This window comes from Lissotriton vulgaris, chromosome 10 (assembly GCF_964263255.1).
Source record: "Lissotriton vulgaris chromosome 10, aLisVul1.2, whole genome shotgun sequence".
In the NCBI taxonomy this organism is placed as follows: Eukaryota; Metazoa; Chordata; class Amphibia; order Caudata; family Salamandridae; genus Lissotriton; species Lissotriton vulgaris.
In genome coordinates, this window is record NC_141698.1 from 211,288,753 (window position 1) to 211,307,616 (window position 18,864).

An 18,864-nucleotide genomic window follows, 5' to 3' on the forward strand; every position below is an offset into this window, starting at 1 on the left:
AAAAATGAGGCCTGAATTGGACATGGGGCTGCGCTAAATAGGAAATTAAACAGTGGTAGAATAGACATACGAATAAGAGCAACACGTCCCATTATTGATAGCGGTAATTGGTTCCAACGATCTAATTTTGAACCAATCCTTTTTAACAAGGGTATATAATTTAGCGTATATAAGTCTTCCAAACTTTCAGAGATGAATATATCCAAATATCTCTTAGGGTTAGTATTTAAAATCTGCCTAAATTCTGATGATAAAGTGTCTACCGTGCAGTTGGCTAAAATGATTTCCGTTTTATTAACATTTATTCTATACCCCCCTAACTTCTGAAAGTCAGAAAAGATTTTTTAAATTTCTACTTGCCTTGTAGGCTTTGAATTTAGAAACAAGACAAAGTCATCGACATATAATTTTATGTAGACAAACTCTGTTTTATGGATAAATGAAAGTAGGGTTAATATCGTTCCCATCCCTAAACTCTAAAAACCAGGTATAACAGCATACCCTTACACATCCCAAAACTCTTAAACCCCAAAGGCCCCTTACTTTCTCTTAATTCTCTTATTAAAATGTAATTTTAAAAAACGCTTACCTGCATGGTAAAGTCCTGCATTGTAAAGTGCCACAAAATGGCATTTGCCGTACATACATCCATGGTAATGGCCACATTGTAAATGTAACACATGGTAACGGCAACGTTGTAAAGACTGTATACCCTTTTGTCTAGCTGCTTAAATGTTAAATTGTTGCTTGTTGACATTGTGTCAAAATATATATTTGTGTGTTTTCGGAGAGAATGAGGCAGAACATATTCATATAACTGATACTCATACCTAGCAATAGGAGAAAAACTTTTTTCCGAGTTTAGGTAAATTGTGGGGAATTATGTAATTTTATGTAAACGATTAACGGTTTGTTTTGTTTTAGGAAATGAAAACTCTCCTTTTTGGATCCAGCCTTTGCTGCTTCAACGAAGAATGGAAAATGCAAAGTTTCACATTTAGTGAGAGACCTCAGTTAAAGTACGGAATTGTCCAAAAAAAGGTACAGTATAGTTTTATATCTTTTTCAACAAAATTACTATTTAAAAAAAAAAACATAATGGCCCATAGAGAGCCGCATTCTGTGCAGGTAACAGCGGTGGGGCGGCGGGGCCAGGTGGGGTTGGGGGCCCATGGGGAATTTCGAGGAACGATGGAGAGGGAAAATTAATTATTTATTTAATTTCCCTGTGCCTCTTCCCTCAAAGTCCCCCCCCCCCCGCCCCCACATGGCCTCACCGCTTTTACCTGCACGGACCGCAGCTGCCCATAGAGATTATTCAAAAGGGACATCTACTTTTATGATGCCCCCCTCCCTTCCTCTCCTAACACCTTGTGATGGGACTAGAACCTGCCTTCATAGTTTTAAAGTGTGAGATCAGAGGATTTTCTAACAACCTATACCCTGATCATGGTTCGTTGAAATCTACTGTGATCACCCTTCTGTTTGGAAATGTTGGTCAGTAGATAAGGAATACTGCTGCAGGTGCTTTTCACCCAAAATCTTTTTAAATGTTTTGTTATTTTGTTTTTGCAGCTTTGTGGCAAAGCTTATGGTACAAATATTAAATGTGCATTGCCCAATTTTTTTTCCAAGCCTATTGAATACTCTGCCTTTGCCCCTCCATGGGCGAACAAAGTGCAGACCCGAGTAATGTTAATGCTTGGTGAGGTAACAGTAATGATGAACTCGCCTTTAGCTTCTTTCACCAGTTGCAATCTTCACCAGATCAGCCTAACACAACATTCGTATGAAGGGACATATTATGTATTGTGTAGTATCTTATACTATAGTTTAAATTCCTTGCCGTGACCTCTTTGGATTGCTCCGACCACTTCTGAGGCTTAGGTGTGACATTTATTGTAGCACTTACTACTGAAGGACAGTTTACCATCAGTTAGCAGAGGCGTTAGATGAGAGGAAACTTGCCTCTTACCGCAGATTATCATGTTCATGTGGAAGTAGACGTGCTCTCTGTCTGTTCTATTGGCGCTGATTTTGCAAGCCTTAGTTGACTTTGTGGATAAGCTGGTCTAGCAAGTTACTGAGTCGCCACTACATCTTACTTGTAGGAATGCTAAAATTAATATGTCTCGTGAATGGTTTAACGATGAGCTGAAAGTAAGACAATAGCTTATGAAAAAGTTACTGTTACACCTACATTGACACCAAAATGACTTTCCTAAATTATTCAGTTAGTGAAACCAGTCTAGCTGTAAATGTTTCCAAGATGTGAAAACAAGTAGAGAAGCCACCTACCGCTGCTCTGCTTTCCTTTAGTTCAGGGATGTGGCGTGACAAATTATAGTTCCACGTTTGAGAGAAAAAAAGAAAGGTTTGGAGTTTGATTGAGAGGTTGTACACAGTTAATTTCACTAAAATGAGTTTATTCTTCTCAGCATATGCATTTCTGAATACCAGGTCACTGTCATAAACAATGTGGCTTTTGCCCTGCTGATATTTGTCATACTGATATTTGTCATACTTCAGCTATGAAAGAGCTTACCGCTGTTTGTCACATCCATTTCTGATTTTATCAATGTTTCTTTAGAACTGCCAGCATTTCAGACTCCTTGAAGACGTCTTAGATTATTTCACTGCTGAAAAAAGAACCCTCCTTGAATGTGGACCGGCTTGTCAATTTTGAGTTGAGCGCCAATATTATATTTTTAAGTTAAGATCTTGGAAAAAGTAAACTCCGTTTAACTATAGGCCAATAGTTCACATTTAGATCTGCTTCAGAATCTCCGTTGGGGTAGCATTCCAGTACAGACATCAAGACCAACCTTAGATTACTTAACTGCTAAAAAAAATCCTCCTTGGATCTAATCTACACTGGTTTGGCAGTTATGGTCCTAACTCCCAATATTATATTTTTAAGTTAAGCTCTTGGAGAACAAGTCAACTGTCTGTCGGAAGCTGGCTCTTTATGTGATATATCAATAATCTGATATACCATGTAAAGAGTCCAGGGTTTCCCTTATAAGTGGACAGGGGCTAGCTCTAGCAATCTCATGGTTCTCTATTAGGGGTAGTGTGGTCGAGCAGCCTTAGTCTTAACCGATAGGAGTGCAAGACATCTGCAAATATACACAATGATCAAAGAATGACACATACGACTCTAGAAGGAGAGTCAAATCAATTTATAGAAATAGCACATATATTTATATAGGTTTAGGCATCAGAGTAAAATCGTCTTTAAATGGAAATACATTTATGTTCAAAAAGTGTACACTGCAATTTTTGAGTTCTGCAAAGTTATCATATCGAAGGAAGAACAAGTTCTGCAAACAGTTATAGTACAGCGGCTTACAGGACCATTCTACAGGAGTGAAGGTGAGTGGTGGGCAAGGTCAAAGGCAGCACCAACAGTACATCACCAGTGGCATGAAGGTGGTCGGGTACAGGGTGCAAAACAGCGTCAAGAGCCCAATGTTATTCTATGGAGATCGTTCTCTGTGGCAATGGGTGCAGGGGTGTCCTTAGGCATTGGGTTTTTCCTTATCGGAGCAGTCGTGTTAGAGGGGGCTGCATGCAGAGACTACAGGCGACGTCGGAAGGTTCACGAGGAGTGAAACTATGATGGACTTGGGCTCTGGAGGGCTGAGGGACCTTGATGATACTGTTAGCCCACTTCGACTCAAACTTGGATCGATGGGTGCAGTGGTGGCATCATGTGTTTAGTTTTGGCGGTTCCGGAGGCCTCAGGGTCTTTTCGTTTTGAGGTGCTGGGAGATGCAGGGAACAGTTCCGCTGTGCCATGGGAGGTCTTGGTTCTTTATTAAAGGCAGGCAGTCCTCCCAAATTTCTGGAGTTAACAGCTGCATGATGAGTTAACTTTGGCACTGTTTTCGATGAAGGATGCACACAGGCCGGCGGGGCTGGTACCAGGTTAGTTGCTTCTTCTCTCCTCTCTGCTTTTGTGGCTCTTTGGTTTCCTCTCTCTTCTTAGGTCATCAGGATCGGTTTCTCTTGTGCCTGGGACTCCTCTAATTACTGAATGTAAGGGTGTTAGGGGAGTGTAGGGTAGTACCCAATGGGCTACTGACCCTTGGGAATACTAAGCCTCCTATATGACCACTTCCTTTGGGAAGTGGGCATAACCCTGTCCCAGAATTCCTAACTATACCATCACAAAGACCGCTACTCTGAAAATTGTGTCCATCTCAGTGTAGCCCACCTTAGGGGTAATACTAGCCTGGATGTGGCACGCCTACCTGACTAGCTAATTGTCCTACTTGTACAGGTGCCAAGGGGTCCTGGACAAAGGGGTGCAGCTTAACTTTCCTGTGACAAGAGCCAGACTTGCATTCCAAAGATGGCAGCTCTCTGAAGCTTGCTGGCCTGGGTAGGCTAATCAGCAGGTCACCCTGTGTGAGGGGATGTTACACCCTTCCTGGACAGGCCTCTTGTTCTGGGCCTCCTGAGAGCAGAGGTGTAGGGAAATGCCTCTTTTGACAGCATTAGCCTCCACTTTTTGCCTGATGTCTGCTGTAATTTCAGACTGTAAGTGCACAGGTCCCTGTTAACCAGGCTCCCAGTGCCAGATTACTTTCTCCAAAAACTCTACCACGATTGGCACCACTTCAGTTACTCCTGTAAGTCCAGAATAACTAGTAACCCATGTACCTAGAGCATGGGTACTGAAGAGGTTCCTCTGGGGTGCAGTACTGGTTGTTCCACCCCAGCGACCCCTCACCAAGGCTATGAACTCTGCCATGGCTGGGTGCGTGTCTTGGTGCAGAGTAATCTTAGGAGTCAACTTGGCACACAACCCTGTTTGCCGTGCCTCCCATACACTGCATGAGATATAGTTGTCACCCCTACTGCAGGCTTTAGCCCTAAGGCAGGGTGCACTATATCCTATGTGTGGGCATATCAGCATGAGCAGATATGTCCCTACAATGCCCATTCCATTCTTGGATGTTGTAAGTGCTGAGGGAATACATGGGCTGGGTACTTGTCAACACAATTATCCTAACTCCATAATGGCTGTGCTGATTTCTAAGGTGTATGGTACCAAACATCTTGTCTTAATAAATCCTCACTGATGCCAGTGTTGAATTTATTAATAAATTCACACAGGCGACCTTTTTTGAGGGTCCCCTGAAAACCTACCAAGCACTGATGTGGTTCCTGACTTGTTTTCTACAGCTTGCCACTACCAGACATGTTTCTGACATCATGGGGGGAAAGCCAGTGCTATCAGAGGACAGACACAAAGCCAGCTCTGGGTGGAGGTGCTTCACACCTCCTTCAGGACAGGATGGCCTTCCTCCGTCATCGCACCCCACCTCCGAGATGTCATCAACTGCTCCCTTAAATCCGCCACCTTCCCGGAAAGCTGGAAACACGCCGAACTCAGCGCCCTTCTGAAAAAACCCACAGCTGACGCCACCAAACTCAAAAACTACCGCCCCATCTCGCTCCTTCCATTCCCGGCCAAAGTCATCGAGAAAGCTGTCAACAACCAGCTCGCCGCCTTCCTCGAAACCAACAAATCCCTAGACTCCTCACAGTCTGGCTTCCGAGCCAAACACAGCACTGAGACCGCACTCATCGCAGCAACAGACGACATTCGAACTCTACTGGACAATGGAGACACAGTCGCCCTCATCCTCCTCGACCTCTCCGCAGCCTTCGACACAATCTGTCATAGCACCCTGTTACAACGCCTCAGAAACATAGGAATCCAAGGAAAAGCACTGGAATGGATCACCTCGTTCCTTGCCGGAAGAACCCAGAGAGTCCGCCTCCCACCATTCAAGTCAGAGGCCACTGAAGTCATCTGCGGCGTGCCACAAGGATCTTCACTCAGACCCACCCTCTTCAACGTATACATGAGCCCCCTCGCGGCCATCGCACGCTAACACAACCTCAACATCATCTCCTACGCTGATACCACTCAACTGATCCTCTCACTCACCAAAGACCCTAACACCGCCAAAACCAACTTACATAAAGGAATGAGAGAAGTAGCCGAGTGGATGAAGCTCAGCTGTCTGAAACTGAATTCCGACAAAACAGAAGTCCTTATCCTAGGTACCTCCCCCTCCGCCTGTGACGACTTGTGGCGGCCAGAGTCCCTTGGAAAAGCACCCATCCCGACGGACCGCGCACGGAACCTGGGTGTCATTCTGGACTCCTCACTCTCGATGACCAGACAGGTCAACGCCGTTTCATTATCTTGCTTCAACATCCTTCGCATGCTCAAAAAACATTTCGCTGGATCCCCACCGAAACTAGAAAAACGGTCACCCACGCACTAGTTACAAGCCGCTTGGACTACGGAAACACCCTATACGCCGGTACCACCGCAAAACTTCAGAAAAAACTCCAACGCATCCAGAACGCATCAGCCAGACTCATACTAGACATTCCGCGTAAAGACCACATTTCTGGTCACCTGAAAAACCTCCACTGGCTCCCCGTCAATAAGAGGATAACATTCCGCCTCCTAACCCACGCACACAAAGCACTTTACGAATTTGGACCCGAATGCCTCAACACACGACTTTCCTTCTACACCCCCTCCCGCCAGCTACGCTCCTCCCACCAAGCCCTTGCTGCTGTACCTCGCATCAACAAAACCACCATGGGAGGAAGATCCTTCTCCTACCTGGCAGCCAAAACCTGGAACTCACTTCCCACTCACCTTCGCCTCACTCAGAACCACCTAGCATTCAGAAAGCAACTTAAAACCTGGATATTCGACAAGTAATTCCCCACCCTTCTCCAAGCGCCTTGAGACCCTCTGGGTATGTAGCGCGCTATATAAATCATTTGAATTGAATTGAATTGGATGGGAAGCTTCAAAGGCAATGCTGCTTTTGAAATCCAATCCAGGAACCTCCAGAAAGTAGTGGAGGCCAGGCCCTCTTCTCTGCTCCACGTTTGGCAGGAAGAAAGGCAGGAACATTAGTTAGATTAGCAGGAGGGACCCAGTTAGCCTGCATCACCCCTAGGGCAGGGAAGGCGAGGTGAATCCTGCTCCTGAAATTCCACCATCTTTGGATGGTGAGAAAACCACAGGGCTAGGGTATTGCCTCTTCCCACAGGATGTGGTCACTAGAGAGTGTAGACACCCTAAAGGAAAGTAGCCCATTGGCTACAACCTGTCTCCCATTGTACTGCCCATAAATTCAGTACTTGGAAAGCAATCTGAGACCTGGAGATCAGATTCAATAGACTGGAGAAGACCAGGACAAAGAAGACCCGCTGCTCAAGAACTGAAGCCCTGCTGCAGAAGAAAAAGGTGCCAAACCATGACTACTGCTCCTAGGACTCAGAAATCACTGCTGCTGTGTCCTCCTGAAACCGGACAGAACCGTGGAGCACCTCCAACCTTCAAGAAATCACAGTGAAGCTCCCTTGGAGGAAGGTATTACTCTCCTGCACAATCGCAGGCACCGATTCCCGTTAAGTGCGGTTTGTCGATGTGCTCCTTCCCGACTAGCTCGATGCAGCACCGAAGCAAGAAAAGGTGCAACAGCTCCGGAGGCTCAGATCTGTCTCACCGCCAATTTTGGAGATACCAGGACCTACTAGAGCCGCTGCGTACCAATACCTAGGGTACCGCACCCCCAACAGCAAACACCAAGAAGAAGAGCCTTCTCCGGACTTCCAAAGCACCGTAAGCAAGCACCCATTGAGGGACATTGAGGTACCTGAGACCCACTTACTGTGTGGCCCAGCTGTCCTGAGATAGCTTCCCTAAGTTGCCTGCTCCTGACCGCGAGGATCGCAAGGACTCACAGCGCCTGGCTGACCTGTTACCCGGCCTCACTGGCTGCAGCATCAACCAATCTGCCCTTCTCCCATGGTTCCCGGGGCTTTGCGACTTCCTCCATTTAACTAGATCCTCTGCACTTATCTGTAATTCTTTCTGTGCAGTGCTTTTTCAAGCGCCCCCTATGTCTTTGGACATCAGTTTCCAAGACCTCAGCACCTTTGCTCCCGGCTGATCCAGGATCCTCCCGAACTCCCCCAGCTGGAGATTTGAACCTGATTTTGACATTGACCTAAAACGAGATCATGAACTTCATGGAAACATTTCCTGAATTTCTATGCATTTTTCAGCTTTCCCCCCCCTTGTTTCCTATGGTGCGTAATTGCACATAGAAGTGATATATTTGTCAAAATCTGCAACATCGTATCTCCGAAAGTACTTATCTCTTGAAAATTATATAAAGTTTAAATTATATTTACAGATTGGTCTCTGATTTAATCTTGTGTGTGTGTCTCCTGTATTGCCTCTGTGAGTTCAACAAATCCTTAATTCTACCCTCTGATAAGCCTAACTGTTCGCCCACACTACCACAATAAGAGAGTTAGTATTATTTACTTTTACCAACATTGTGTACTTCATTTAGTACACAGAGGCTCTCACCCTAGGAAGTCAGAACAGTGTCTGGGGTGGGAGGCTGGCAGGAACCAATCAGGGAGCACACCAGAAACTGGTAGGTTTTAAGGGGACACCTCTAAGGTGCCCTCTGGGTGCATGTATTGGTAAATCATTCACTGGAATCTTTATGGGTTGATCAATACGAGATGTTTGATTATGTAAATGTGTAAATGTAAATGTGGCGTATTTGTATAGCGCGAACAGTGACCCAGAGGCATCCCGGTGCTTGTACTCCTACCACAAGGGAACCCCTCCTGGCTTTTCCTTGTGGGGTGTCCACTCCTGGGCATCCCATGGTGAAACCAGGCATCCCTTGTGTATCAGGGGGCCTTTGTGGAGACTAAGCAAGCTATTGCCCAGAGTTGCAGCGTGGGACCCATGCTTAGAATCGGCACTGAGGCGAGAATATCCGGTCAGAGGAATTTAAGCCCGAAACCCGCCGAGGCGGGAATCGAACCCTGGTCCCTGGCCAGCGTTCTGCATCAAGGTCTGCCGCTCTAAGCATTGAGCCACACTTCTTCACACAAACATCTTTATTTTCAGTAAAGCCATCATGTAGCTGGGGAACTCCTTTTCACCAGTATCCAGCACATGTTTTAAAATGGCGTCCCTGTCCACTTGCACTGGCAGTAATTGGACTGCCCAGCACAGTGGCCTATCTGCTCATGCAGGTATGCCCTCATATGTAATATTCAGCACCCTGCCTTCGGGTGGTCAGACTTGCTGTAGGGGTGACTTACAAATATCACAAGCAGTGTTAGGGGACATGGCACCACTGGCGTAGCTAGGGGGGGCTGTGGGGGCGGTCCGCCCCAGGCGGCACTATTTTGGGGGCGGTGGGCACATGTGCTGCGGCTGTTTCTGAGCAGCCAGTCCGTCACTGCATAATCTGCTCACAGGGATAGCATGCGTAAAATCAATTTGTGCAACTCGACTCTAAAGAAGTAATCTTTAATTGTCAAACTCGGGCGTTCTATATTACTACGAGTTTCGATGCCCAGCATTATACATCTCTGTTCCTGTTGCTGGTCTCCTGCGAAAATGAATGCTCTGCACTTTGGAGATAGTTCTAAATAGAAAGCAAACGGATGAAATTAGGAGGGCAGCCCGGTTATATTAAATGGTGAGTGCAACAGATCTTGTTCTGCTGCGTTTAACAAGCTGGTGATATTGGTATATTGCAGATGCTGGCTCAATGGGTCATTTGTACTGAAGCTGCACGATTTAAATGGGGAAAAAGTGACGCTCTGGCGGGAAGTACGTCTTTATGGTGCAGATCATGTCTGAGATGCCACTAAAATTGTGCAAGCTGCAAAGCATATGATCTCTTGCCACTCAATGTGTGCTCCCTTTGGCCAAAGGCATGGCGCTCATGTTTGTATTATTGGATTGGATGCTGTCAGTTGCGGGTTACATGCAGATCTTTACGGCAGGTGCATTAACTCACGAAGTTGTCTTCCTAGACTTCTAACCTGCTGCTGAAGGTGCATTAACCTTCTGAGTTGTCTTACTGAAAGTCCAACCCTGCACTTTCGGGTTTTCATCTTCTTCCTAGAATTCTATCCTGCAGCCTGCAAGTTACGCAGAAATCTCTTTGGCGGGTTGGTGAGGCCTATCAGTTGTCTCTTTCAGTTTTAAAACGTGGTTTGAAGATGAGATACGTATGTCTGCAACTGCAAGTCACCAAGGAGTTTCCATGTACGTATAGAAGGAGAAGGTTCAGAGCTGAATTGCGCTATGAAGTCATAGAACTCTGATGTGATCTGCAGCATTCTTATGGTGGAGGGTAGTTTATTTCTCATAATACATGGCCACATCTTTCTCCTTTTCCAAAAATATTATGATTGATAATATGAGAGATGAGAAATAAAACACACCAGTATGAACACCAATATAAAGTTCATAATTTGTTGGACAAATATGTTGGAAGCAGTTTTATGTGAGCAACTTCCTAAAATTATTGTATGTCAGAAACCCATTTAATTAATTAATTAATTAATTAGTATAATGCAAAGACAAGCCTGGCTTTCACTTAAAAACTCTGGCCCGGCAACACAAAATAACACTGCCATATGTTTTTGTTCTGCTAACTGTTATTTGCAGTGTTGGCATGCAGAAGCATGCACTCTCTCTATCCTACCACTACTCTAACCGCACTGGGCCCTCCTAAAACTAAACTCTATCTAACCCTGAGGTGACAGTCCTCTGCTGGATCTTTCTTTTGTTTTAGAGTTTTATATAGCGCGAACTAGACTCAAGACATTAGGTAGATAGGAATATTGTATTTTTTCAACTGTAAATACTGGAATGCAATACATTGACGCCCTTGCATCCCAGATTTAACTGAGAGTTTCCGCCATTAACATTACCTGTAATAGATGAGGCTGTAATCATCCCCTCCACCACCCCCTTTCCTCATTGTTTTCTTGTTGGTGACCCTCAGCCAGGAATGGGAACAGTGCTTTGTGTGTGAAATGTTCCCCTGCACCTGGCTTTCAGTTTCCTCACTGCTTTCTCTTGATGCAGAAAATACTAATTTCATAGCGAAGATATTAACCCCCTGAGTGTGAGGCACAAGAGTATATGGGCTGAGAGGAAACCTACAGTGAAGTAGAGAGTGGTGTTGTAACTTAAGCCCTGCCAGTCCACCCCTGCTGCTCGCCGTCCTTTTTCCCCAGCCATGGGCGGCAATCTGAGGGATAGCCCCGGGCACCAGAAGCTCTAGCTACGCCACTGCATGGCACCCCTTTGTCTACACAAGACCCGCAGCCTGTAATGGCAACCTTGCATGTGATTGGTGAGGGGATTCCTTAGGGTGGCACAATTTGTACTGCTGCACTTAGGGGCCCTTTTTAGTAACTCAGGACAACTTTCCAAGCCGTGAGGTGAACGGCCAGCGAGCAGAGTAGTCAGTTTGACTGCGCCAGGAACACTAGCGCTACAGCGCCCTACCTAACGACGCCGTGAGGGAAACGGCTAGCCCGGCCAGACTACAATTCCCAGGAGCCCCGGCGGCGGAAGTGACGCCGCACGAGCGCCCGGAGGCGCTTGAAAGAACGGAGCGCCCTGAGCTCCAGTGGGACAACTTTCCAAGCCGTGAGGTGAACGGCCAGCGAGCAGAGTAGTCAGTTTGACTGCGCCAGGAACACTAGCGCTACAGCGCCCTACCTAACGACGCCGTGAGGGAAACGGCTAGCCCGGCCAGACTACAATTCCCAGGAGCCCCGGCGGCGGAAGTGACGCCGCACGAGCGCCCGGAGGCGCTTGAAAGAACGGAACGCCCCTCGCACCCGCGAGTCGCGCGCGGGAGCGCCCGGGGCTAAGCCCGGGCAAAGGGCGGGCCCTCTACGGCCCTCATCGGCAGGAGGAGGCAGGGGCAGGGCCAGAAACCCTGCAAGCGTGAAGACATCGATCGTCCCTCAAGTAAGTCACGTACATATATTATACAGCCTGAGCAATGTCTAAAAAACCTGTAGTAGTGCAACAAAATAAGATAAACAACTACATGGTCCAGACTGTTCAGAAAATAAACATGCAAAGGAGGGAGTCATTGGGGTTGAGCCTATCACCTGACTTGCTATGCCCATCACCACCTACATCCGCTTCAATCCTGCTCGATGGTACATTAACTCAGGACATTCATACTGTAGACTCTACAGCTGATTTTATACCCCAAGTTATATCGGGATCACCGGAGAACGCAATTCCGGCTCTTGAAGGCTTGCCTACCGATGTTATTATAGACACTGACATTGATCAAGACCCAGAGCAGGATACACAATCACAGGTCTCCGTCCTAGATCAATCCCTTATAGGACACGCTGGTAGACCTAAACGTCAATGCACTAAGAATCCTTCCAAGCGGGGGGGTTTACGCTCAGGGACTAAGCGGAAGAGGGCTACCACTCCAAAGCATAAACAAATGACTCTTGTTGAGGAACACCCTTTTTGTTCCTCCGAGGAAGCCCTCCTTGATAAAATCGCTGATCTCATTGAGATGAAAATCAATATCATTGTCAAACCTCTCATATCCAAGATCGATAAACTGCAAGCAGAGGTCAAGAAGTTGGGCGCACTTCAAAATACAGTTGCAAGTGGTATTGAGAAATGTACTACGCTAATTACTAATCTGGATAATAATCCTAGAGGAGCTGAAGCTGGAAGTAATACGGATGTTGGAGATGAAATGGAACTGCTTGGGCCAAATCCAAATCCAACGCAACAAACACTATCAGTAGCATTTGAGGGCTCCATACCAGCATGCTCCACATCAGACCCAACTCCTTCGCTTAACATTCCTCCCGCGCAAATACAAGTGCAACCTCAAACTCATCCCACGGACCCCTTGCAATTTATTGTTGAGGCCACACCCGTGGTTTTGGTCCTCGCAAACGTACCCCCATTAGAAGGGGGCACAGCTGAAACTTCAACTTCACTCTGCAGCAAAGCCCTACACTGGTTAACTACCAATATGCGACTAGCACCAGGTGGGAAACACCATCTTGCAAGTGTGATTAAATCTGCAACCAGGGTTCCTTGGCTGGGAAACCGGCCAAAAAAATTTAAAGGGGATTGTGTGGCAGTGAGCTTCTCTAACCCAGACGTTCTTCCCAATATTCTTACAAATATTTTTCCTCCCCAACGAAGAAGAGGCACTGTGGTTCCACTTACTTTGAAATTTTTTTATGGAGAGCAGCAGAATGTCTCTTTTCCAAGGACTCCCGCCCCAGGGTGGGATACCAACTGGGAGTCTCACTTTAGATGGGGGCAAGACCTAAGGAACAACGCCTCAGTTCACCGTCATCAACCTCCAACGTTTAACCCTGTCATTCAGCCACTTGAACTTTTTAATCGCTTTGCGCCTCTTTCATTCATGGACCAAAATGATTGACTTTTGCCAGCCGGAGAAGAAAATAACTCAGAGGGTTTACAGCCAGCTCCTGGCCCTTTGGCTCATTCTTCAGTAAGTGCTGAGGTTCGAAGAATTATGAGCTGGAACATCGCTGGGCTTAGAGCTAAATTTAAAGATAAGAACTGGCTGGACCTAATTAGAAACTATGATATCCTTGCATTCCAGGAAACTTGGGAAACATCAGCGTGTCTGCCTATAGATGGTTATTCACTTTTTTATGTACCTGCAGACCCCAGTAAAGCAGGAAGAGCAAGGGGTGGGTTGGCTTTATATATTTCACTTGATGTAAAAGGAAAAGCAAGGTATATTAAGTCTAACACTAAAAATTGTTTAATGGTGGAATTGAGCTCATCAAACTCCCATCCTATTTTACTCATCAATTTTTATAATTCCCCAGCCAGTCAATTTCCTACCGAGCATTTAGCATCCCTAGAGGACCTCCTATCGACTTACGATACAAATAGTTCTTATGGGTACGAGGTGATCCTCATGGGAGATTTTAATATTCATCCTTGCCAGGCGGGTTGCCAAAGAGAAACAGAGGAATCTTTTCTATATTCTTCCACGCCGCATTTTGAACACACACCTAGTGGCGAGGCTCTGGAACTGTTTTTGGCTACCTTCAACCTCTATGAATTTTATACTTGCTCAAATGACTCACGGTTACCGACTTATGAGGGCAAGGACCGAGGCACAATCATTGATTATATTTTTGTATCTCTTAGACTTTTATCTGATGTATTTGTTTGCAAAGTTTTAATCTCTGTTTTTAGCGATCACAATCCTGTGATTTTAGAGGTTTTAGCACAGGGAGCTTTGGGTAATAGAACCTCTGATAATTTTTGTGCAACAAACCTTGCGCTGAGAGACCAAAATCGAAGGCTTAAATGGGACAAAGTTACCCCTATAACCTTCTTACAAGATACACTGGCCAAGGTAGAAGGTGAAGTTGCCATATGTCTAGACAACAAAAATTCTAGCACTACTCTGGTTGAGGCCTTTAGCACTATTTGTCAACAAGTCAATCTAGATCTGACTGTGAAGGTTAAATGCAATAAGACCATGGGCCCCAAATGGTTCGATACAAACTGTTCTAAGGCTCATTCAATTCTACTTAAAGCCTTAAAAAACAAACCTAGAAACAGAGTATTGGTAGCATCTCTAAGGAAAAAATATAATTTGGCTATTAGAAAGAGGAAATCCGAGATAAAAGATGAAGCTTGGAATAACCTGTTACTGCCTGAGACACAGAAAGATAGTGCTAAATTTTGGGCAGTAATAAATCACCCGTACTTTGTAGGGTTAGATCATCAAAGAGCGGATTGTACCATCCCAGACGAGCAATGGGTGACACATTTTAGTAATATTTATCGTCACAATGACACGAGCATAGAACGGGTACTTCCTCTTTCCCTAACGCCAAATCCCATCTCTCCTTTTACTCAGGAAGAGGTGAAAAAAGCTATCAACGATACACTCTGTAAAAAGGCACCAGGTCCAGATGGGGTTCCGGCAGACTTTTTCAAGAGTGCCCCTGATTTTAGCTCGACAATTTTAACTAATGTTTTTAATGCAACACGGGAATTTATTTTCCCCTCTAGCTGGGCAAACTCAACTATAGTGCCAATTTTTAAGAAGGGTCAGAGGACAGACCCGGCTTGCTATAGGCCAATTTCTCTTATTGACTCGAGTGTAAAAATTATGGGCAGAGTCCTATTATCAAGACTGACCCTTATTTTAGAAAGTAGGGGTATCTTATCTAATGCACAATATGGTTTTAGATCCAAGAGAGGAACGTTAGATCAGTGCCTAAATTTAGAATTAATTTTAAATAAGTATGTAATCGGCAGGGAGGGGTCTTTATACATGGCCTTTATGGATCTGTCATCGGCTTTTGACCTGGTCAACAGGGCAAAGCTGTGGCGGATCCTTTTGGCCATGGGTCTCGACCCCCCCTTGGTCGAATACCTGGCCGAGCTACACAAGGACCTTCTGACCTCGGTCAGAGTTACTCGGGAAGGTAGATGCTCTTGTCACTTTAAGTCGGAGAGGGGGGTTAGGCAAGGGTGCATACTTGCTCCCCTCCTCTTCACTTTATATATCAATGACCTAGAGGCAGTAATGATAACAGCCCACAGCGATATTCCGCGCGCAGGGGAGACAAAGATTCCTGTACTCCTGTACGCGGATGACGCTGTCCTCCTGGCACGCTCCGGAGTCGCGCTAAATAAACTTCTTGCATCCTTCGGGACTTTTATGTCATCTTTGGACATGAAAATTAACACAGACAAATCACACGTAATGATCGCTGGACCCGCAGGAAGGAAAAGAAAGTTACTAACTTTTTCCTGTGCAGGAAAGGAGGTTAAGAGAGTTTCCTCCTTCCCATACTTAGGAGTCACTTTCGACGATAGGGGTACTTGGGGCCCTCAGCTTTTGGTCAAAAGTAGCGCTGTCGCTAGAGCGGCCGCAGGGCTGCTGGGTTTTGCCAAAAAGCTGGGTGCCCGCCCCATGGAAAGCATCATTAAAGTTTATAACTCCAAGTGTTTGTCAGTTGCCCAGTATGGCTCGGTAATCTGGGGATATACCAGCCCAGCTAAAATACAGATTGTAGAGAATACATTTTTGAGATCCTTGCTCTCTGTCCCCCAATCAACTTCGACCTTTGCAATACATACAGAGCTAGGTGTGGGCTATATCTCAGACTTATTAAAACTAGCCCCAGTGATTGGCTGGATAAAAACATGGCTCAATCAGGAGCTTACTTTAAATCATACCATCTTAAAAGATTGCTTAGCCCTGGATAGAGCCCTCTACATTCCCTGGTTGAGATACGTTAAAATGCAGCTTACCCTGGCAGGTCGTCCGGAGCTCTTCTCTTCTCCAGAAGGGATAACTTATGGCGATATAAAATCAGTCAAAAACACCCTGACAAATTTATACGCCATGGAAAGGGAAGAAGTAGAGCTAAAAAAGATTATGGTGAGGAAACATTGCACGCTCTCCTTAGCTCCAGGAATGGAACCTTATCTCCTTTTTACTACAAATTCCTATCATCGCTTTCTCTTAACGAGATTCCGCTTTGATCTAATTCATTTTGTACTGGGTAACTTCAAATCTTGGTCGCGACCCGAGGATGCCGATCCATGCGACTGTGATCACTTCTCGACACAGGACACGATGCACTTTATTATGTTCTGCGGACATTACACTGAGTTTAGGAAAAGTTATCTGCTCCCTATTTTACGCCACCAGGGCTTCATCCAGGTTAAACCAGCCCTGTTGTTCTTGCAGCTCCTCCCCAATGTACATGTAGCTTTCTCAGTGGCTAGTTTTCTGGTTGCAGGTGCACGTCAAAATAAGCACCGCACAAGGCACAGGCACTTTATCCTTGACAAATGAATTTCCTCTCTTCCTCATTTCCTAAATGAATTGTGCTTAATAAACCCTTCTTTTTTAGCTTTTTTAGATATTTATGTATGTTGCATTGCAGCTTATCTGTTTTTATAATATTGATTGAATGTTTTAGATTTGTTAAATTGTTTTTGTGCTTCAATGAAATGTATTGTAACCATGTTATGCAAAATGCTTGCTCTTTTATGATTTTAAATAATCGAATAAAGAAAATTGACTGACTAGTAACTCAGGCCCTTGATACAGCGTTGGGAAAGAGCTCTAGCATTGGGGACCTTGTTAGCCGGAACCCAGTGTACTCCCTGTCGAAATCACATTAGTTACCAGACAGAAAGTGGGTGTGACCATGTCAAAAAAGGCTACTTTCCCACACTGTCAAACTATAGTTAAGACCTGCTTAGGAGTCTTCATTTGCGGTTGTATTCCAGTAGAGGCAGCACGAACACCCTGGTGGATATGCAGTTGCCATTGTTAAAGGATTGGGGTGGGATACTTTAACCCTGCTCAAACTCTTGGACCTCCTCTAAGGTTCTCTCACTCTGGAAGCTCAGTCCTAGTGGACCTCTTGAGTAAGTAATAAGAGCACCAGGAGTGTTTTTGGGATTCTCTTTGTCTGGTCACTTCAGTTGTGTGGCATGGATGGTTTTACCTGTAGATGGTCATGTGTAATTTTAGGGCTAGTGCAAGTGTCTTGTCTGTTTCCACCATTGTATAATACCTAAGTGCTAAGCCTTCCATGAGTTTCTGTAGTCACTAGGCATAACGTTTCATACTTTAACTGACAACATGCAAATTATTTTTAAACTCATGTTGAGAAATTCCCACCATGCTTTTGAGGTTGTAGAATATCTAAAAAGAAATTTGGTCTTGGGTGAAAGGAAATTGACTTACTATAAACACTGTTTTAATATAGTTAAGACTGTGTGACTCCTCAAAGTCTGCCACTAATGAAAGAATTCACCCTGTGACAGCAGTGCAGCTTAGTTATATCCTTGCAATAACTAATGATAAAACCTTGGTACCCTACTCTGACTCTTGTGCCTCAATAAAGGCTCAGTTTAATCTGGTGGTGATTGCCAACATGTACAGTCTCAAGTCCTTTGCTAAGATCATATATTTTTTATGAGTGATCCTTTTAGCTTTGGTAGTTTGTTTATTGTTGGTATCCAGCTTGATGCTGTGTAGCAGTGGTCTGTGGGCCAGGTACGGCATTGAAGCCTGAAAATGTATGATCATATGAGCCCAACTATGTTGAAATATCACACCCTCTTCCCTAAACTCTGTATGTTCTTCAAGACCTACTGCATCACCTATAAAACCACCATGCATACCTGGCTAACACATAAGCCATATAGTGCCACATCAAAAGCCAAGAAAATGCCTGACTGGAAACTTGACATATGAAAGAAATAGAAGTCTAAATTCTGTGTAATCTCTCGAGGGATCTGGAACAAGATTCCATCACCACGAGAAATACCTTAATTTTCCTGCAACTCATTAAGATCTTGGTGACCCACCTCTTCGGAGACTACCATAGCAGAACACTATGGCTTCATCACCCGTATATATTCTGTCTCGTTGTATGCAATCTAAATCTTGCCCCTGAGTCCCTGCCCACTTTCAACGCTCTGCTGCTCTCCAACTGGTTTGCACCTATATACATAAATATACATAAATTAATCATACGCTGCACAGCCTGCAGTGTCCAGAACCAAGCAGCTTAAATTGTAACAAACCCGTCCCTCACACATAGGCCACCTGTGTTGCAGGGACTTCAATGGTTCCCTTTTGAGGTGCGCTTTTTGTTGAACATTTCTGTATATGACATCTCACTTTACATAGCGATGCTTCATTCTACAGGAACAATAGAATAATCTCTTTCTATCAGCCTTTCAAATCTTTTCACTGCAGAGACAAGTATCCATATAGCAATTGTAGAGAGATAACAATTTTATGCCAGAGCAAGCGTTACACTAGGGCTGGGCATGGTCGTGCCACCAATGCGCATAATATAAAGAGAATTGCCAACATGATACCAATGCAAGCATTGCAGCAGTGTTCGGTAGAGGAAAGTCCATTATACCTACCTACAACA

The 18,864-nt window shown here is 45.0% G+C and overlaps 1 protein-coding gene across 1 annotated transcript in view; it reads left to right on the plus strand.

Moving 5' to 3' along the window:
• MINDY4 (MINDY lysine 48 deubiquitinase 4) overlaps positions 1 to 18,864 on the plus strand; it is a 718,486-nt gene that overhangs the window by 446,120 nt on the left and 253,502 nt on the right. Inside the window, exon 8 of the mRNA XM_086940895.1 lies at positions 925 to 1,041. Coding sequence (XP_086797021.1) covers positions 925 to 1,041 — 117 coding nt within the window. The remainder of the gene's footprint in view (positions 1 to 924; positions 1,042 to 18,864) is intronic.